Genomic DNA, 21,585 nt, shown 5'->3' on the forward strand with positions numbered 1-21,585 from the left:
ACTAATATTTACCAAATACTTTCAAGTGGACTAAACAATCTTATTATAATTGATTACAAATTACAATAGATTATGTGTAGTCAGTATACCCATTTTCATTCCACTGAAATCGGTATGATTGTGCAATACCCTCACCATCCCTAAAGAAGAAAAAAAAAGTAGTGGATACAAATGTTGAAAATAGGCTAAAATATACTCCGTACTTCCTTTGTTCTTTAAATATGATAATATTTGGATTTTTACTCTATACACATTTCCTTTTTTTATATTTACTAATTACTATCTACTTGATGATTTATTTTGGATAAACGTATTTTATCTCAACTTTCAACAACAATCAACAAGCAACTTTGATGACAAAAGCTCTTTTCATTTCATTCGTGACAATCTAGATAAATTGACAGACCTAATCTTTACATGAAGCTATCTTATGTACTACTTTTTTTTTTTTTTTTTCCCTATCTATGGGTCTTCCATATGAACAAACCCCTCGGCAACAAATTCTTGCCAATGAATCCTGTACTGAGAATTGTGTCGACGCAGATACATATAATATTTTCTGCTTCCTCGAACCACATTTTACAACCATGCCTTAAGTCTTGACTCGTCCAGAAAAAACTCTCCAGAGATGGGACTGTTATTAAATGCTACATCCCCTTGGATTCTCCGACATTCTTGTTTTCCGCTCTGGTGTAACGGTGCCTAATCTTTAATTGAAATGACCGCCATATCAGTATATTGATCTGAAAGCCTGAATAGCACCACCTGGAAAAGAAGAAGAATAATAATAAGATATAAAAGAAAATGGAGGATTTAATAATCTTTTTGATTAATAATTGCATCCATGCTTAGAATGGCTTCATATAAAATTGTACATCAGAGAAGTTCTAAAACCAAACCAGATTACCAGAAGATGACTAAAGCTATGAACTATTGCAAAAGCAACTACTGCATCAAACTTTGTTGCAATACGAGCACCAACACACTGTTTACAAGCTTACAGCCTTATACACTGCTCCTTTTGTGCTTCGCAGAAAAGAAAATTACACTTTTATAATATTTTGTTCCACAATTCACTGTAATGTGTTCATGAGCGACAACAAGATAAACAAGACTTGATTAAACAAAACACACAAAACTATTCAGTCCAGATTTGGACTATCTGTAACTTCTCTAAATAATAAGCAAACAAATAGTTTAATCCAGACAACAGATTTGTGTCCTCGCTTAAAGGTCATTGAAGGCCATGAGAGAATTTGATGCACTTAAATTTGATACTGAGTTTAGTAACAGATAAAATGTCTCAAAGTTCTGACAGACTTGTATAAGTTAGCAAGAGCTGGATTACTGAACAGCATATGCACTAGTCTGGTATAGACTAGCCCTAATCATCCAACTGTTGACTTTGCAAACACATATCAAACAAAAATTGTCATCTGTTGACTAAGAATTTGTATTAATCTTAAATTGTTGACCCAATTTCCAAAAGCAAACTTTTGGTGCCCATTTGGATCCATAATATCCAGGGACTTGCTATTGTCCTTAGATACTTGTAGGCCACAAGAATTGATTCAACAAGGATACGGAAGGAACAATCTCATTGCATACCAGAGCTCCAAGTACATATACATAAGAATAGTCAGCCCAACAAGCCTATGGATATTGTATGAAACATAAAGTAATAGCCTACTTTGAATATTTACATCCTAGTCATCCCATAATCAAAAAGGTATCTCAGAACTAGGTATAATCTGATATGCAGCAGATAGGTTCTAGGTTTTCAGCTGCACTAATTGAACTAACTGGGGAATAGATTATACAACTCAAATATTTGGTTTTACTTTTGTAAATTTTTCAAAAATGGTCTTTGAAGCAAGTGAACAAGGCATCATGATATTCAGCAGCAATTGATTTCACGAAAACAGAAGGAAAATGAAGATATGTATTCCTCGATGGACAATGATGCATTCAAAACACAAAAGGTTGCTTGATTTCATACAGGTTGCATCTATCCATGGCTCTGATTGTTAGCTTTTTCTGTTTAAAGGGTGAATAATCATACAGCCAAGTTTTAAGATGATGTGGGTCACACCTAGCCATTAATAAAAATAACAAATAAATCATCATACCAATAATGATTATTAAATACTGAAGAAATTCACAAAAAAAAAAAAAAAAAAAAAAAAAAAAAAAAAAAAACGGATGCTTACTGGTGGATACTGAGGGCCATGGGCAATATATAAAATTAGTGCACAATCAGGGGTAATGCCGTAGTGGTCTCAACAACTAAGCCTGTATGTTTGTGCATTATACATGTCAACTGGCATGCTCTGCTTTTGCATCCAACTTTTTCCGTCTGCTCATTATCTCAGCTTCTCTGGCTATTTGAATATCTGAAGGCCAAAACATTTGATACACAGCTTTGCAAAGAAAGCGTGGTAGCAATGCCACGATTAATATCAGTGCAATTGTTAGCCAATAGGTAGGTGTAACTGCAAGATGATAAATGGTCCTGTAATGCAAAGAGGATGGATAAGACTTTACATAAATAGTCAGCACAATTTAAATAAATTATGATGAATTTCAAACAGTAAAATTGAGAGCTGACCAGTAGTTCGGAAAAACGGGTATTGAATCCAAAACCACCATACATACACAAGTAATCATAATTGATCCCCATACAGCAGCATGAGTGATAATTACCCAGCGCTGAATGTCCATTGCCAAGTGCATATTAACAAGGAGTACAACAGAAATAGTCCACAAACTGCCCAAACTCCAGATATCAAGAGTGCTTTCAAAGTACGTATACAGGGGAACATAAAAGAGAACAAGACTCTGCCATAAGGTGTCAAGCATTGTTATCCAAAATAGCTGCAAATTATAGCTCTCTTGTCTGTGCCCAGCACCATAGAGCTTTGGGTGCTCAAGCAATGTCTTATGACTCAGGTCCTTGTCCAAAATTCCAACAACAATGGTAGGCACAGAAGTGTATATAACAGAATAAAAGACACTGCTCCAATCAGTCAACGCTTGAGTTGTTGAAAAAGCAGTGCACAATATATACCTGAGACAACCAAAGGTGAATGTTAGAACTAATATAATTGGTTGGAGCAAATGCCTATATCTGATTGCTTGAGACTTCAAAACAGATCATGTCATAGGCAATAATGATCTTTCAACACAAATAAGCCAAAAGTTATACATTCCAATCACCGAACATCTGAAGGATATTACAGAAGAATTCTCTTGTGCTCATACAATGTTCAAACAATATAATTTGTGTAATTTGATTAAAGGATAAAAGGATGTTGACAAAGACGACAATTTGTCGCCCAAATTTCATAAACCTGAATCGAAATTTCTAGCATGGGCACATAATAGCTAGCTAGAGTTGCTAAAATTATGTATGACGAGACCCTAGAGCATCAAAGAGCTAAGAATAACAAAGGGACACTGCAATTATCTGTGTGTAGAGGGAAGATTAAATAGCATCATTGTACACTACATCAAAATGACAGCCCACTATAATTTCCTTGTTTAGCATATAGATACAAAATGGAACAACATATCCAGATCGGATTACTAAATTTTACATTTAATAACCAGCAGCAAGAATATGATGCCTCTCAAAGAAACAAAACATTATAACCATAGGATAACTAAATTTTACATCTAGTAACAACCAGCAAGGATATGATGCCCCTCACAGAAATAAAATATCTAACCATAGGATACGTCATTTCCAAGACATGCTAATACTGAATCACAAAATTTAGCCATACCCACAACAAGAAAAACTTCATGGTAGATGTCCTACTGATAGGATTATAAGAAAATAAATATACAGACCAAAATGCTTGCATTTATCAAAGAAAAGAAAAGAAAGAGAGATGATATATGCAACTATGCTTACTGAACATCAGACTCATTGATAAAAGCAAAGATATACTCGATGGTTAGATTGATCACTAATATACTAAGACCCAAACCAGGTTGCACATACCAGAACAGCATGAGTACAAAAACTGCATTTCTGTAGAAATTGTAGAGAACCAGATAACCAACACGAATATAGTTCCAATGTCCATGCACCAAGAGAAGTCTTTTCAGAAATCGAAATTGTCCCATAGCAAAATCAGATGCCATAACCGCCTGGCGTCCTTCCTGACCACAGATTCCAACCCCAACATCCGCCATTTGAATCATTGAAACGTCATTTGCACCTAGGTTCATAAGTTCATTTTGCATAAGAAAGCTGATTCTTAACTTCATATATTCCTTTTAAACAAACAAGGAATATATTTCACACAGAATAAGTTTGTACAAAAGCCAAATCAACACCAAACATGCTCCTGTACCTTTAAACTAAGTCTTTTACAAGTATTTAAGTTGACAACAAAATAAAAATAGATTTCAAGTCTCATGTAAATACAGTCACTTGCAAGCTAAATCATACAGTTTTTGAATCCATAACAAACTTCCATCAAAACATGGAGGATTAGCCAGGACGTGGTAGCAATGTAACTTATTTTGCAATACTTCTTTCCCATGAGATCATGAAAATAAAAGCCTAAAAAAAGTACTTTAGTAATAATCAGAAAACTTAACTTACCATCACCAATAGCCAGTGTCAAATCATCAGTGCGACTCTTGATTAAATCAACAATCCCAGCCTTTTGCAAGGGTGCAACACGACAGCAAACCACAACTTGACAAGAAGTTGCAAGATGAAAAAGCTGTAACAAGCAAAATAGACTAAAGTGGTAACTATAGAATCAAAACCGTATGACAAATATCCAACACCAAAAGGTAATGAACTAAGAAAACATACTACCATAAGACAGCTTAGCCAAAAATATTAACACACCTGTGACTCAAGATCTTTTTCAAGAATGTAAACCAAACTATTCCCATCAATAATTAGTGCCAGTGAAGAATTTGGTAGTTCTTCCTCCTTTCCTGGGTTCCATGACACTACATTTTCTGAATCATCTGGGATCTCAACATAAACATTTGCAGCGCTCTTTTTCCGTATCAATCTCTGTTCCCCAGAACATTCTGACGTGACAAAATATTTAGACTGCGCCTCAGCTAAAAGGCTTCTGCACTCTTGTTCTGAAGTGCCATTGATAATGATCTGCTGCATATCAGAGGTCAAGAGTTTGCAGGAAAGTCCAATGGAAATTGCAGTCTCTTGCTTATCACCAGTTAAAACCCAAACTTTAATGCCCGCCTGACGAAGTGACTCAATAGCTTCAGGTACACCTACTTGTAATTTATCCTCAATACCAGTAGCCCCAAGTAATCTCAAGTCACGTTCAATCAAAGCTGCTGTTTGACGTAGCTTTGCAGATCTATCAGTCAAAGATGTACTAGCATCCTCGTACTTTTTCTGCCACTCCTCAAGTTCTCCATCTGTTAGATCTCGTGCAGCCACAACTAATGTTCGTAAACCAAACGAAGAATATTCAAGAAGATGAGCATGAGTAGCAGATTCTACTTGATCATCCCTGTCCATTCCTTTGGCCAAAATAGAGTACATAGAAGTATCAGCACCTTTTACTAATACTTTGACAGAATTGTCAGGGAATCTAATCACCACGGACATTCTTTTCCGAACACTATCAAATTCATGCAGACCCAACACATCCAACCTAAAAAATTGAAAACCTGATTAGTGTTTGTAAGAAGAATGATGTATGTAATGTATGTAATCTGAAATATGCAACTATGTTGCGTAGATTTAGATAGAAGAGTTCTAAGAAAAATAGGACAAAAAAGGTTACACTTTACATTTTGAGGTCAAAGTTATATATATTTGACCAAGTAGTTCTACTCAAACAAAAATCAAAATATTATCATGTGGGGTATTGTTTGTTTCGTCTCAATGAGTGATTTTTAAAAATAAGACTTGTATAGTTTTTGCATACACATAATTAAAGTTATACAAATAATTAATTAAAGATAATAAAGCATCCAACAAGTGACTTAAGAACCCCCTCCCCCCCCCCCCCCCCCCAAAAAAAAAAACAAAATAAAAAAAAAAAAAAAAAAAAAAAAAAAAAAATTCCCTGATGATAGATAATTCATATACATCAAAAAACAGTGCATCGCCATAAAGTTGAGATAAGTGACATTACCATCAGTCCATCACCAAGGTCATCTGGAATCAGGAAAAATGGCTAGTAAAGATGGGAAATTATTTATATAGATATTTCATTTGAATAGAATTCATATGAGCATTCCAAATTTTATTAGAAACCAAACTTTCGATAGTTCAGTTTGTTGAGGAAAAATGGAGAACATTATATGTTGGGAAGTATGTTAAGATTTATGTATGGAAGATTTTGTATACTAACCCTTCTATGTTTGACAATTCCATGCATAAGACCAAAAAAAATTAAAATTTACATTGCACCATTTAATCTAGACTAACTTTATCCAATAACATTTTGTTAAGTGTTATGATGGCATATTATAATATTTAAAGCACCTCACCTTTCAATTGGGGGGAGAAAAAGACAAACTTACCACCCTCTTCCCCATTGGAGTATAGTAAATCCAAATAACAGTTCATATTGACATTAAACAGGACATGTTTGAAGGTGGATCTTCACAAAATATTTTAGTTCTCACTGATTACACATAAACAGTTACAAACACAATAACAACGAAGAAAGCATGAACAATGGAATACAATTACATAGTACCGGTTGGCGGTTCATGAAGATTAATAGCACTTTATACCATGATAGGGTCAAATACCCAAAAATAATGACCAGAGACATACAACTGACATGCTAATGGAGGGGAGGAGAGAGAGACTAGGTGTCTTTCTTCTGTCTCCAGCATACTGATTGCTGAGTCTTACAATTGTAAATCAAACTGAAAATAAACTTTTACCTGAGCTTCTCCCCATTGACATCAATCACAATGTGACCAGAAGTGCGCTCAAAAAGGGTATATCCATACGCAGAAGCAGCAGCAACAAGGGCTTGCTCATCAGGAGATTCACCCTGGTAATCAATTGCCTCAGCATCTACTTCAACGTCATTTGCTACATGCTCCTGAGCAGCACTTTGATTGAAAATAGGAATGACAGTGTTACATGCAGCCAGTGTCAAGAAGAACTCATGGGCTGCATTTCGGTCATCTCCTTCCAATTCTTTATGCAACAATTCCAAAAGTTCAAAATCAACATCAACTTCAGATTTCAGTTTCCACTTTTTTTTAGGCACATAGGTTGCACCACTGACTCCTGCAAATATACGAAGAGGAATTATAAGAGACTCAGAGGTTTACCATTAACCTTTAAAAATTGAGGGAATTAAAATTCCCCTACTGATCTAAATCTACTGGATTATATAACTGACCTACAAACCAACTAGATAATAATCAACAAAAAGATGCAGTAGCTCAAGACATACAAGTTCAATGACAAGAATATAATTGTCATATATGAGAACATAAAGCACATCAACTCGACTCATGTTCCAAAAGTTTATAAACTTCTATTGCCTCCGGTTCTTTTTCAACCCACATTCCGTTTTGAGGTGTTTAATTATCTCTACCCACTATAATTGGCAAACGCCTTCTACCATCTTACTCCCCCTTCTACCATGTTACTCTTATCTCTACTCACTATAATTGGCAAACGCCTTCTGCCATCTTACTCCCCCTTCTACCATGTTACTCCCCTTGACCCTCTCTCCCACTATAATTGGCAAACGCCTTCTACCATCTTACTCCCCTGTCTACCATGTTACTCCCCATAACCCTCTCTCCCACTATAATTGGCCAACGCCTTCTACCATCTTACTCCCCCGTCTACCATGTTACTCCCCTTAACCCTCTCCCTCTCTCTCTCTTCGCCCACTTTGTTGGGCTTATAGCCTAATATTTATTATTTATCTCTCCCTCTAACAAAATATACTATAATCTAAACCCCAACTTCACCCACTTTGTTGGGCTATTAGCCTATTATTCTTATTGCACTCTCTTTCTTACAAAATCACAAGTACCCACTTACAGTAATTAATTCACTTCCCTGGGTATGTGGAGCTAAAGGCCTACCTGTAAGCATTAAAACTCTATGGAGAAAAGGGAATGTACTGATTAATTTATATACAACCTATGCATCTTCAAAGCCCTTTGTTGAAATGCATGCTTGGATGCTTCTGTGAATCGTATATAATTCTCAACTCATGACATGTAAAATTTGAACTGTGAATTTGTCAATTAATCAATATATGCAACTTCAATAGCTTAAATTCTTGCACGCATAAACCTCTATGAAAATATTTTGGCATAAATCACATCTCTGCCAGAGACACAACATAGCTTCTTTACACAGGCATGGATCCATAATATAATATTCACACGCTAAAATTAGATTCAATTCCCAACTAGCAAAGTAATCAAGATTTTTCTCTTTAGTTACAGGCTGGGCTACATAATTGAAAATTCAATTTCTGTTACTGCAAATAGGTCTGAATTGGATGAAAATTAAGAGATAGAATTGTTCCACAAGGAAACCAATTTTCTGGCCTCAATAATCTTTTCAAACAGTCACATACAAATTTTTAATAAAGAATAAGTAGTTAACTTGCAAAAAACTCAAGACAAGCTCCAAACAAATCACAAAACCTTGGTGTAAACTGGAGATTGCAACTAAAAAAGCTGCATAGGTGGTCTAATATAGTCATATATGAAAAGATTCAAACAGAAAAGACAAGATTGAGATTTACATCAGCTTTATTAAAAAGTAACATTATTAAACACTACGGCTAAAAAAATAAACAAGAAAATTTTACGCCATAACTATGTGAAAAAAATCAGAGAAGAAATGTGAAGAGTAGTACAGAGAAAAAAAAAAAAGTGATAAACTATCAGGAGACCACTGATTATACAATTATCAGTATATACAAAAAACAATTGGAAATACATCAACAAACTCAAGAAGAACATACATCATAGAAACAGAGCACTGATTACCTGAAAGACTCTGGCCTGATGAAGGTGCAGCAGAAAAAGATAAAGTCCCATACATCTTTCCATGAATACTAGCTGTCCTAAATTCCATTTTGTTTTGTGTAAGTGTTCCAGTCTTATCTGAGAATATGTAACGTATCTGACCCAAGTCCTCATTTATGTTCAATGATCTACATTGGAACCTTGAGTCACTACTGCTATCATACATATGCTTATCTCCAATCATGAAATAGGATTGTCCAAGCCTAACCAACTCCATTGTGATATAAAGTGAGATTGGTATCATTATCTGAAAGACTATAATGGAACTCAAGAACGCAAAGAAAGTCTCCATAGCAAACCCATAAAACTTGTAATTTTTTCCTTCCCTTCTTCCGCCAGTAAAATATCTTTTCCGATAATAAGGTAAAGTGTCAAGTTGCTCCTTGTGGCGTTGAAGCCATAGGCCCATTCCAAGGGCCACAACAGAGCACATGATAAGAAGAAAAACCGACAACCATAGGGTTTCCCTATTCATGTGACTTTCCAATTTGCTTCTTTTAGCAGGGGAAGCTGCACTATTCAACATTGCTTTAGTTTCCTGACCAGTATAAACCACAACACCAATCACCCATTCTGTGTTTTTCACCTGACAACCGCGCAAGATAATATTTGATTGACTGAGGGGAAACTTATTCCCTCTAAAGTCCAAATTGGCAGTGAACTCATAGATATTCCTATTTGGTTGTTCACATCTGACCAGCCCTGAAACTGTCCCTCCTTCCGCAACAACTGATGCTGTTTCTTGTCTTGCGTACCTGGTCTTCAAATTAGACTCACCATCTAAATTCATTGTTTGAATGTAGGCAATTCCACTAGCATCACTTGTTCCCAGCAATACTATGTCACAAGGAATTGTCTCATTAGAAAATATCTTCACAATCTCACCAGCCTGGATATCTTTCCACTTCTTCATCTCATAAAATCCTGATTGAAGCACTAGAGCTTCCCTGTTATTCTCCTTCTTGTCTGACCTGTGTCTCCGCCAGTCTTCATACCCATCTTTTATGGCAGTGACACTAAGCACAAACAAGAGAGGAAAGAGAGACACTGTCCTTCCGAAGACTGCAAGTGGAGGAAGTTGGTTGAGAGCAGCTATGGCTAAGAAATACAGATAAGCAACCCGGTGGAACTGGATGAATAGATTCTTGGGCAAGAAATTGAGCAATGTATACTTGCTAGTACGGATCTCATTACTTGAAAATTCATACTTATCATTTGTCCTCTGTGGATCATCAATATAGACTAACCTCGGACTTTGATCACAGAAAATATTATCATCCAACTGCCCACTCTTATAGAAAACAGCCTGAGACTTTCTTAATTTTTCCTGCACCCTAGATGCAGTACCAGAAATCTCAAAACTAGCAGGACGACTTACTTGCTCCATTCCACCCCACGGCACGAGGCGCTTGTGGTCTCGTGTGGGGTGTTGCAGAGAAGATAGCTCAAAGAGAGCCAACAGAATGATATTGCTTATTTTCTAGAGCCAGGAGTAGGAGGCCTCTCTCAATCACCCTCTTAGCAAAAATCGTCAATAATGATATTTGTCTTGTGTACTCTTCCACGTCAAATAGGTCAGTCTCGGCCTCAAACGTTGAAAACGACAATGAGGCATGTGCACAGAGGTAATCCGGTTACTAGCTAAAGACCAATGCCTACACACTGCATACAAAGAAGGTTCAGCTTACCTACGTAAACGACTCAACAACTGAAGTCATACAGAATTTTAAAGTCCACATCAGAAAAACACTCACAAAATAACTTCCAGCAGTCTAAAATGCTACAGAATTCTTCTCCCTCCAATCCTCATTCAAGAATTAGAAAGAGCTGATAATTTCAAGCATCCCTCAACATTAAAAGTGATCATTTCACAACTAATTCCCCAAAGTTCAACCGATTTCTTACGAAGTATCCACCATCTTCAAACTACTTCTGCAACGACATTAAAGCTCGACTCAACTCAATGCAACGACATTATAATAAAAAAAAAATTAAAGTAAAATTAACAAACAATTAAACTACTTGTAAAATTTATAATGCTGATCAAAACTTAATAATTCTCTTGAATAAAGTAATTGCATTTCCACCAAAATAAGTTAATCAGTCAATTACCTCCTCTTCTCACCTAATCCAAATATAAAAAAAACGCAAAATTCACCAAATTATCAAACCAGAAATTCCAGATAACTAAAAAAATGTGGTGAACAAGAACCCTAATTTCAGCCAATGTACATTACATATCAAGCTAGTTAAATTATGAATTGCAGTAAAAAGAAAATACAAAAAGAGAAGCTCACAACAGCTACTGAAAGCTAAGTAAGAGAAGGAAGAGGAGAGAGAAAGTGACTAACCTGTGTTGTGAGGTAAAGATCAAAGCGTCGATCCAAAAAGGTAAAAAACAATCACAAATTTGAGAGGGCGATAAACCCTAAACAATTCGCTTCGATAATTGTGTTAAATCAGCCAAAAAAACAGAAAGATTTGTCCTTCAAATTACAATTTGTGGCACTGAACACGATAACAAATTTCAATCAATCGAGCAAAAAAAATTGCAGACTTTAATCAAACAATTTCTCTGATTCAATGACACCAGATCTGATCGCGAAGTTTCAGATCAAATTTTGATTTTCATTATTAATTTTTTGAGATTTTTGGCACTTAGGTGTAATTTTGTGTGCAGTGCGGTGTATAAGACAAAAAAATATCAAATCAATCGAATTGTACCTCGAAAAAACAAATAAAATTGAGATCGAAATTAGAAAAATTAGGGTTTAGAGAAAATTTGATCAAAAAAAATTGGGATCGAATTTCCAGAATGAAGGTGATGATGATGAAGGTGGAGTGGATTACACGAAGAGAGAGGAGAGAGAAAAAATGGATGGAGGAACACAAATCGCGCCTCTGTTAGATGTTAATTAAAAAATTAAAGGTAAATTTGGGTGTATTTATTGTGTCTTTGTGAATTTACTATTTTGCCCTTCAGATATTATGGTCCACTTCACTCTTTCACTACTCTTTTCTTTAGAAGAAGAAGATGCACCGTCTTTCTCTTGCCTTCACTTTGTTAATTGAGTTTATCAATTGTTGCTATTTTTGCTTAGGCTTTGTTGATAATTTGTTTAATTACTAAAGATTAGGTCACCACTCGATCGAGTTTTCAATCTCGTATGAGTATTTTTACATCCATTAACAAACTAAATATTATAATCGAGACTTGTTTAAAGTAATCCTTTACATATTTATTATTGGTAAAAGTTATTCAAATGAAGTATTAAATTGCCAAAACTTAATAGAGTGGTACGGAGTAGCTCTTTATCATAGCGTACATATATATAATTTGTATCCAAAGTCAATTAAAAAAGGATTTTATGTATACATTGAATAAGGAGATTATTGTACTCTTAATGATTAAGGAAGCTCCTTATCTTTTGAAGTTTTATTTGATAGATGTATACACAATACTTTTGTGAATTTGTCTTTTGATAATAATACAATACTTTTGCAATATCATTGACATGTGTTATTGATATTGCAAAAGTATATTTAAATATAAAAATAAATTGGTCTATTGTCTATTTTTTATTTTATCCCAAATCTTGCAACATAAAATACTACTCCGTACTATTTTTTTTAATGACTACATTTTTTAATTCAAACTTTCTTTTTTATATTATCTATTTCACATTTTAAAAAAATAAAATTAGCTAATTATGTTAGATAGGTTTAAAGATTATATTGATGAATTTTTTTTTTACTATAAATAATAATTATATACTTCCTCCGTTAACCATTATCTGCAACTTTTACTATTTTTGGCCGCTAAACATTATGTGCAACAAAAATATTTATTTCCTCTTTTGGTAAAAAAAAATCTGGTGAAAAGACCATTTTACCCTCATTTAAAAAATTAAAATACAATTTACTAACTATAATAAGATTTAATTAATCACTAACTACCACCCATTCTAATTAATTATCTACTCTTCATCTTCAATTAAAGATTTCAAGTAACCAAAATCATCTCCATTCATCTTCATCTGCATTCATCTTCCACCATATTTTCTCTCTCCTCTTTCAATCTCATTATCTCTCTTCCTTCTCTCTCATCAACTTTCAAGAAATTCTTCAATTCGGGGTGAGTTTTTCAAATTGGTGGTGAATTCGCGGTGGTTTCTGTCAGATCTGAGGGGGATTTCATGAGAATGGTAGCCTAGATTTTGTGGGGGTAGATTTTCGTGGGAGTGGGGATTTTTTCGAGGTGCTTCTTGTGTTTTGTGGAGGAGAGCTTCGTGGGGCTGGAAGCTTGGGATTCGTGGGGTTGGTGGGTTTTATGGTGGCTTTCGTGGGGTGGTTTTTGTACTGTGGAGGTGGTGGGTTTTCATGAAGGTGTTGGCGGTGGGTTTTCGTTAAGGTGTTGGTGGTGATGGTGGGTTTTCATGGGGGTGTTGGTGGGTTTTCGTGGGGGTGTTGGTGGTGGTGGTGGTAGGTTTTCGTGGGGGTGGTGAAGCTGTGTGAGTGGTGTTGCTGGTATTGGTGATGACAGTGGGTGGTTGGTTGGTGTTGGTGTTAAATCTTCTTTCTCTCTCTTCACCTTAATTACATACCCTTTTAATTTACTAATCAGAATTATGAAATTTTGCATTGGAGTCCGTGTCATGCCCCAAAGTTGCAGATAATGGTTAACGGAGGAAGTACATTAAAAAGCAATCTATAACTTTATACTAAAGGCGAAACCAGGAATGACACATGTCATCTCCTGGTTAAAAATTTTCCCTCCAAAAGTTTATTTATTTATTTTATTTTTATTTTAATTTTTTTGGCCAAAGCTTCATAGAGAAGTTTTTAATACAAACTATACAATAATATTTCACTTCCGATTTAATAAATATATTTCATTTGTACACATTCAAGCAAAGATATTATTCTTTTTATACAATATTATGCAATAATAGTTTTCTATCTTTAACTTTGTAATGTAATTCATAGTTATTTTTATTAGTCGTCCATATATTATTCACTCTGTTTTTTTAAATTTTTTTAAATTTTTTTTTAAAGAACTTTCATCGTATTTTGCAATTAGGTAGAATAATATTTTATTTATTAAATAATAGTGTTAAACTAATGATAAGTATTAAGTATTAGAAATTACCGTGCATGGCACGGGATTTAACCTAGTTACTTATATAGAAAAAAAAGTAAAAAGATATGATTACCCTTCAAAAAAAAAAAGAAAGATATGATTAGATATCTAAGTTGGTAAGTATATTATTTTACGATTGTTTTTCTAAATTTTAGAAGAAAATATTTTGCGTATATTCTCTATCATTTTTTCTAAAAGTTTTTTTATTTTTTTTTTTTTTTTTTGGAAGAAAAAATATACTAAGAACACACCAGAGAATGACACGTGTCATTGCTGGTTTGTCTTTTAGTATTGATTGAGTATTGATGATGATTATTGATGACTGATTTTAAGACACTAACACCAATAGGGCAATAGGCGCGCAGTGGCTATCTAAGTCCAATAATATGAGCGAGTGCCTAGTAGTATGTATATACTTCCTAAGTTACAAATAGAGTGTCTACTGTATGAAAATATATCACATTAATATACTTTCCTATATTCCTAACAATTTAAGATAAGATCATTGTTATATATGGAAATAAATTAGGTATCTCAATCTCATATATAGCTTAAGCTCCAAGCTAAGTCATAAGATACAACTAGTATATATATACATATGTACTTAATATTTTAGTACAAGATCGAATATAACAAACAAAAAAAAATATCAGTTTTAAGGAAAAAAATAAAAAATTCAGACGAGCATGGCAGGATCATCAATAACAGAGAGAGAGGTTGTTATAGAGTTAGAGATAATGTCGGGAGAAGCTCTAAAACCCCGACCTTGGACACGGGCGATGAGCCTTGGTCGTGTGATGCGAACCTACGCAGCCGTGTGGACTGATAACCAGGCTACGGCGCAACGTACTCCGATTAATACATTGGGTGGATCGTCGAACCCAACGTGGAATCACAAGTTCACCTTGAATGTCAGCACCAAGTTCATGTCAGATTCTAATTCTCAGATACAAATTGGATTATATTCTGCTGCCACGGGATTGATGACCAAAGATCGGTGCATCGGTACGTACACCTTGTTGGCCAAGGATATCCCTACTTATACAGGTCGCACCTTCTCTGGTCGGGATCTTAAGCGTGTGACTAAGACTGGAATAATCCGGCACGCGGGTTTGGTCAACTTCCATACCAATGTGAGGATCCCCTACACGGCACATGAATTGAAGAGGATAAAACAAGTGACCAAGAATTGCACCGAATGCGCAATTTGCTTGGAGAAATTCAATATATCCAAACATACTACATTTAGGTTGTGGGTTGTGGATCTATGTGGTCACAAGTTTCATGAGGTTTGCATGAATTCTTGGTATAACGAGGAGGGCAACCATTCTTGTCCAACTTGTCGTGTGCTTTTGCATGCTAGTCACATAGGCGTATATGGATATGAATAGTTAATTAATGTGATGTTGTAAACTTGTAATAGCAAAATTTGTTTTTAATTGATTTCATTTTTTTTATAAACGAGTTTGAATGATATGGTATTTAGCTTTGTTTGTCAATTGGTTCTTGAAGTTTCAAGATTTCAAATGATCAATCTATATATTTTATATGAATTTTGATGGATACAACCTTCAATTGTGGGGGGTAGTTCAAAGGTCTGTAAGGGCTATTCAATGTTTTGTGGGGCTGATTAGTGTTTTTTGGGGCTGATCAGTATTTTATGGGGGTAGATCAGATGTTTCTGGGAGCTGATTAGTGGTTTGTGAGGGCAAGTAAGTGGTTTGTGGGGGTTGTTCAGTGGTTATTGTGTGTTGTTCATAAGTTTCTTGTGGTTGTTCAGTACTTGGTCGATCTGATAATTAAAAATCAAACAACAAAGTGAGCAAATAAATAATATCTAAACAAATTATTACATTATACGAACGTAATTAATTGAATTTCTAAACAAATTATTACTTCATAAAGCACATAATATTGGTATCATTCTAAATCACTCCCTTTGTCCAATCAAGAGTTAATAAGCTAAAATAAAAATCAAATTAGATAAAATGAAACTTTATTGGAATATAATAATATAAGGCCATTTCTTTGGGGAAGTGGAGATAGGGATAAGGGAGGGGAGGGGAGGGAAGAAAGATGAGTTTTCCTTTCAAATCTTTCATTATCAGAGTAATCAATTTCTTACAATTTACTCCCTCAAATTTCCTTCCATAATCCAATCGTTTCATTTCCCTTCCCTTCCCTTCCCTTCCCTCCCTTTCTTTCAATCCAAATACACTATTATTACATATTATATGCAACAAATGTTTTTCATTCTTTTTTAAGTTAACATTTCTTTTTATCACTCACCTCACATGCATCTTTATCTTTGTCCATTTAACACTAACAAACAAATTTTTATCTAAAAATACATGCAAACTCATTTTTTGCAAATTATATAAAAGAGGGGTATTATACATATTATTATATAAATATTTCCTATAATTTACTAGTAGTAAACATAGGATTTTAAGTATTGGGCCGGGTCATTGGGTGAGTGGACTCATGCTTAAACGGACTCACCCATGCATATACCCAATACTTTGTGATTATTTAAACTTTATTACACGAGAAATTATTCCATTTTTTTTTTGAAGCAAAGAAATTACTCCAATTTTATATACCCTTTTTCTTTCTTTTTTCTTCCTTAAGATTAAGATTTATACTCCATAGGAAATTTTTTGTGTATCTTTAACTAGCGAATTTTGAGTGCAATAGGTGAATAGGTCGCAAAGCTTTGATCCAAATTTAAGGGTCTAGAATTAAAGAAGAAAGCTAATCCACTATGAAGGGAATACGTACCTTGTATTGCAAAATCGCCAAAATGAACAAGCCCATGCAGTAGAATTATTCTCCTATTCATCGTTTGACGTGTAAAAGCGGGAGTGTGAATGTGTGATTAGTCATTAGCTAACGCAATTACTTATTTTAGGTTAAATAGGAAAGAATAAGTTTAGCTTTAATCAGATTAGAAAAACTAAGTTCAATTCAGGTCAAATAAGTAAAATAATATAGAGTAATATTTTGGGTATACTAGAACTGTTAACACCATTAGCGGTTTTACCTTTAAATTGCTATTACAAGTTTGCCACTAATATTTATCTAAGAGATATAAAATTGTATATTTTCAAAGAAAATACCTTCACTTATTCATTGGCATAGCACTATGCTAGGTCGTACACGGTACACAATAATATGTATGTTTTTCTTAAATGCTTTGCTACTAAGCTAATTACACAAGGAAGGTGGAGTACTTAACTACTTACTAAAAATAGAAACAAAAGTAATTTTGTAAACAGATGAAAATATATTTAAAGCTAGCGTTAGTTACAATAACTTATTGAAATGAAAGTTATATCAAATAATGAAATCTGTTTATATAGTATATATATACTTTTAATTCAAATAGGAGCAACGAGGAGCAACGAGCAACTAATGAGACAAAGTTGAAAGTAATCAAAATCCAAATAGACGTTGGGAGTAGTAATAATCAAGCAAGGCGATTATCTCTATTGTATAAGACAACCAATTCTTAAAGCCTTCAAATTAAATTAGTATTTTGATATCCACATAAATCAAGTAAATAGCCTTAAATAGTTGAATACCCCCATATATAATGCAACTTTCGATATTAATTCAAATGTAGACAATGTTAAAAAAAAAAAAAAAAAAAACGAATTGTAATACAACATATATTTGTATAAAATTTACGTGTGCATGTAGATTAGTAACTAAAAGCATACATGATCATCTATATGTGGCCTCCTTTACAAGTTATGTAGAAGATTATCGGCAATCCCACATTCCCACTAGTCCACACTACCCCAATAACAAAGATAAAAATAAAAGGTGTCTTTTTCATTCACTAACATTATAAGCAAAGTAGCAAAATGGCAGACGCATAAAACAAGTTTGATTTGTAGTGCCGAAAGCTATTGCTTGGTAGCGGCTCGGTTGATGTGATTTAAATTATGCGCAAGAATCACAACCTTAGCTTAGCTTGTTTCTTATTATGCCTTTTCATTTTGTATTATCGTCCTTTAATTTGTTGTGGTTTATGTGGCTAAAAAATCAATCTCGCAAATATGCAACTAAGAAGCTTGTAGAAGAACAATAATGACTACATTACGTATACCACTATTTTTTGTAGGATGGATAGATTTTAGTATTATTTCAAATTAATAGTCCCTTTTTTTTTTTTTCTGAAATATACCTTTTGAGGTCACGTTACCATTTGAAAATATTTTGACACATTTTAGATTTGATTAATCCACATTTTGTTATCATATTTTGAGTTTTAATTATGTGAAAACTTCTTACCTTTTGAGTCTCTCAAAAAGTTTTAACCTTAATTCTAATATTTTCAACAAATCTAGGCTTAATTTTTGTTTTTTTTAAGGGAATTTTTGTTTTAATTTAATCTCTTTACTTTATATTCACAAAGTTCGGGTTAATAAGTTGTTAGAACAAGATAACATTAACGCTAATAAATTTATATATATGTTCATAAAAAATACTCCGTCCGTCCCCTTTTGATAGTCCCTTATGGGCAAATTTTAGTCCCAAAATATTCACCCCATTTGCTTTTTCCAACAACTATTATTATTAATTTTTTTACCAAAATTCCCTCTAACTTGCAACAATATTTGTGCAAATTTAAATTTTCCATGTAAGGGCCTGTTATCATACGTTGAAGTTCATTTCAGTTCAGCTCTAATTTCCTTCTCTTATAAAATATTCATTTCAGTTCGGTTCAATTCAGTTCAGTTCAGCTGAGTTTAGTAAATGAGAACATGCCCTAAACTTTGTTTTCCCATGTACTTTTATTATTTTCTCTCTCTACTTTTTTGCATACCCAATGTCAATTTACTTTTTCAATGTACTTTTACTATTCTTATTTGTGTTTATTAATTCCTGTGAAAAATGCCCATAAGGGACTATCAAAAGGGAACAGAGGGAGTAAGATGAAAACTATAGTAATAAGATATAGCTTTAAGCCCGATAAGATAAGTTAGGTAAAACTTGATTGGATGAAGAAAACATTACCTTATTGCTTATTCCCTTAATGGCTTAATCCCTTACATTCAAAGTGGAACAAATATGTCTAGGAATCAACATAGGCTAAAAGAAATTTCGTATAGTATTGTGCCATTATCTTCAAGTCATAATGTGAAATAACTTTTTGTAATCCTATTTTTAACTCAATCTTTACTTTAGATTTGATTTTATCAATACAATACAAACAAAATTATGAACCTAGATACTTGGTAGATTCTAGTGGCACAACAAGGATATGTAAGGCACAAAAGAGTGTCAACATTTTGTTCATGGTGTGTCGAAAATATAAATTACTCCATACAAGTATATCTTTGTGAAAATTATTTATTATACGGAATAATTTTTATTATTAACGAGGGTATCGGCCTACACCAAATGCACCACAATGACTTCCCCACTACATCCACTGTCCATTGATACATCCTTCTACTAGCTGAGGTACTTGTTGCTACAGGAACATGCATGCTAGTCTAGATGTTAAATTCCTATCTACGTTATGACTTATGACTAAGAGGTTACAAGTTCGAAAAACTACCACTAGTAGTCTTCGGCCTAATGGCTATTAAGAATTAGCATGAATATTAACATAAAAACAAGTTGAATCATGATTCAAATTCACAACCAAAAATCAAAACAATCATAATCCAAAGCAAATTCATTTCACCATAAATTGCAGCATATATAACAAGACATTACATACGTTTGCCTGAGAATTAAATAGCAATTTGGAACATAATCTAAAATCAATCAATCAATCAACCATGGTTGAAAATATACTACTTGTATGTGTTTCCTCCATTACTTTATACATTGTTACTTATCATCCAATGCACTTTCCAACCCCAACCCCAACCTTAACCGAATTGGCAACAATTTTGAACTCGCTGTTGACTTGGAATTGGAATTGGAATTAGAAGTGGAAGTAATTGATGCAGATGATTTCGTGCTCGAAAAACTCGGGGCAGGACTCTCTGAAGTGCTGTTTTCATCCACCATTTCCTCCTTGTTTTCCCCTGATTTCTCAGACGATTCACTCTATAAAAATAAAAATAAAAAAATACACAAAATCATTCTAAAAAAAAAAACAATTAATAAAATGTCAATAAACAAATATATACAAGAATTAAAGAACACTTACAACAGTGAGCTCAGGTTGTGACTCCTTGTTCTTCTTCTCCATTTCTTTTTCTCTCAATGACCGAATTGGAGACATCCTCTGTTCGATTCGATTCAATTCAATATAATAATCCGCAAAATTTAAAAAATAAATACACCAATATTAAAATTATCTGGGGTTGTATTAATTTGCATAATTACATACCGTGCAAGCGAGTTTAAGATGCTTCAATCGATAAAGCCGATCGACTTCGATTTCGAGCTCCTTCTGAAACTCTCCTCGGTGATTAAGCTCAGTCATTTGAATCTCAAGAATACGGTCTCGTTCTTGAAGCATTTTATCAGTCTTATCTTTCTCAAACTTGAGCCGTTCGAGCTTCTGCTTGACCGCGGTCAGCTCATCAGCTAAAGAAGCATCCATGGATTCAATGAGAGGGATGGTCGGATCCCAGTTCTCCTTATTAGACTCATTGATGATAATAATGGGTGAAAAAAGTTGGTGATTTGCTTTTTGTGGGTTTAATTTTGGTTTTGGAGAGGGATCATAGTGATTGTTGTTGATGATAATGCTGTTTTTGGGTTGTAAAGGTTTTCGGAAACCGGGTTTTGGGTGGCGGAGGTGGGGAGATGCGGAGGGGGGCTCGGCCGCGAGCATCGGAAATGGAAGACGGGAGAGAAAGGATGTGTGTAGGGAGTGTAAGTAGGGAGGCAATAGTCAAAGAAATGGAGGTGGTGATTATGAAAATTTTGATAGACAATTTATATATGATTATTTTAATGTAAGAAAAGTATGATTGCTAATTTCAAATTTGAATTGAGAGGGGCGGGTAACGGCTATTAGGGGATTAGGTGCAAATGTATGTCTTTTCCGTGAAACGATAATTAGTGTCCCTATGTTACGACAAAAAACACATTATTAAGGAGGGAGTATCAGTCAGAAAAAAAAAAAAAAAAAAAAAAAAAGAGGAGGGAGTATCAGAATTTTGCACAGTTGTTTGAAAATGAGAGAATCTAAGGAATTTGTGGTATTAGTGTAGTTTGTAATACTCGATTGTCTCAACATCATGGCCTATTAGCTCAGCTGGTTAGAGCGTCGTGCTAATAACGCGAAGGTCGCAGGTTCGAGACCTGCATAGGCCAATTTTTTTTGTAATAAAAAAATCAATAATCAATTTAAAATCTATGTCATTGAACCTCATGAACTGCAAAGTTTCCAGCTTTCATGCATGAGTTTCAAAATTCTGCATCACAAAAAA

General features: G+C 34.1%; 2 protein-coding genes and 1 non-coding gene across 3 annotated transcripts; 1 reads left to right on the forward strand and 2 right to left on the reverse strand.

Moving 5' to 3' along the window:
- Positions 1 to 253: 253 nt before the first annotated feature.
- Positions 254 to 11,729, reverse strand: LOC145616590 (phospholipid-transporting ATPase 1-like). Its single transcript, XM_081671342.1, has 9 exons — positions 11,388 to 11,729; positions 8,998 to 10,698; positions 6,907 to 7,261; positions 4,871 to 5,657; positions 4,616 to 4,739; positions 4,007 to 4,226; positions 2,609 to 3,067; positions 2,211 to 2,512; positions 254 to 765 (listed from the first exon to the last, which is right to left on the reverse strand). The coding sequence occupies exons 2-8, from the start codon at positions 10,421 to 10,423 to the stop codon at positions 2,317 to 2,319; spliced, it is 3,567 nt and encodes a 1,188-aa protein (XP_081527468.1). The 5' UTR covers positions 10,424 to 10,698; positions 11,388 to 11,729; the 3' UTR covers positions 254 to 765; positions 2,211 to 2,316.
- Positions 11,730 to 19,927: 8,198 nt separating this feature from the next.
- LOC145617306 (uncharacterized) lies at positions 19,928 to 21,521 on the reverse strand. Its single transcript, XM_081671999.1, has 3 exons — positions 20,535 to 21,521; positions 20,352 to 20,429; positions 19,928 to 20,248 (listed from the first exon to the last, which is right to left on the reverse strand). Exons 1-3 carry the CDS (start codon positions 20,982 to 20,984, stop codon positions 20,027 to 20,029), a joined length of 750 nt encoding a protein of 249 aa, XP_081528125.1. The 5' UTR covers positions 20,985 to 21,521; the 3' UTR covers positions 19,928 to 20,026.
- Positions 21,396 to 21,469, forward strand: TRNAI-AAU (transfer RNA isoleucine (anticodon AAU)). The gene has a single exon. It is a non-coding gene; the product is annotated as a tRNA-Ile (tRNA).
- Positions 21,522 to 21,585: the final 64 nt, after the last annotated feature.

The sequence above is a fragment of the Chenopodium album genome, chromosome 26, assembly GCF_948465745.1.
Source record: "Chenopodium album chromosome 26, dcCheAlbu1.1, whole genome shotgun sequence".
Classification (NCBI taxonomy): Eukaryota; Viridiplantae; Streptophyta; class Magnoliopsida; order Caryophyllales; family Amaranthaceae; genus Chenopodium; species Chenopodium album.

What these genes read in the sequence shown, in the direction of transcription:
- LOC145616590 (XM_081671342.1), bottom strand. Translation starts at nt 10,423, where the DNA reads ATGGAGCAAGTAAGTCGTCCTGCTAGTTTTGAGATTTCTGGTACTGCA. An exon ending in AAAAAGATCTTGAGTCACAG is followed by an intron (nt 4,740 to 4,870) that starts GTGTGTTAATAT and finishes TGCTTGTTACAG; the next exon opens with CTTTTTCATCTTGCAACTTC. An exon ending in GACACTGGCTATTGGTGATG is followed by an intron (nt 4,227 to 4,615) that starts GTAAGTTAAGTT and finishes TTATGAACCTAG; the next exon opens with GTGCAAATGACGTTTCAATG.
- LOC145617306 (XM_081671999.1), bottom strand. Translation starts at nt 20,984, where the DNA reads ATGCTCGCGGCCGAGCCCCCCTCCGCATCTCCCCACCTCCGCCACCCA. An exon ending in ATCTTAAACTCGCTTGCACG is followed by an intron (nt 20,430 to 20,534) that starts GTATGTAATTAT and finishes CGAATCGAACAG; the next exon opens with AGGATGTCTCCAATTCGGTC. An exon ending in CACAACCTGAGCTCACTGTT is followed by an intron (nt 20,249 to 20,351) that starts GTAAGTGTTCTT and finishes TTATTTTTATAG; the next exon opens with AGTGAATCGTCTGAGAAATC.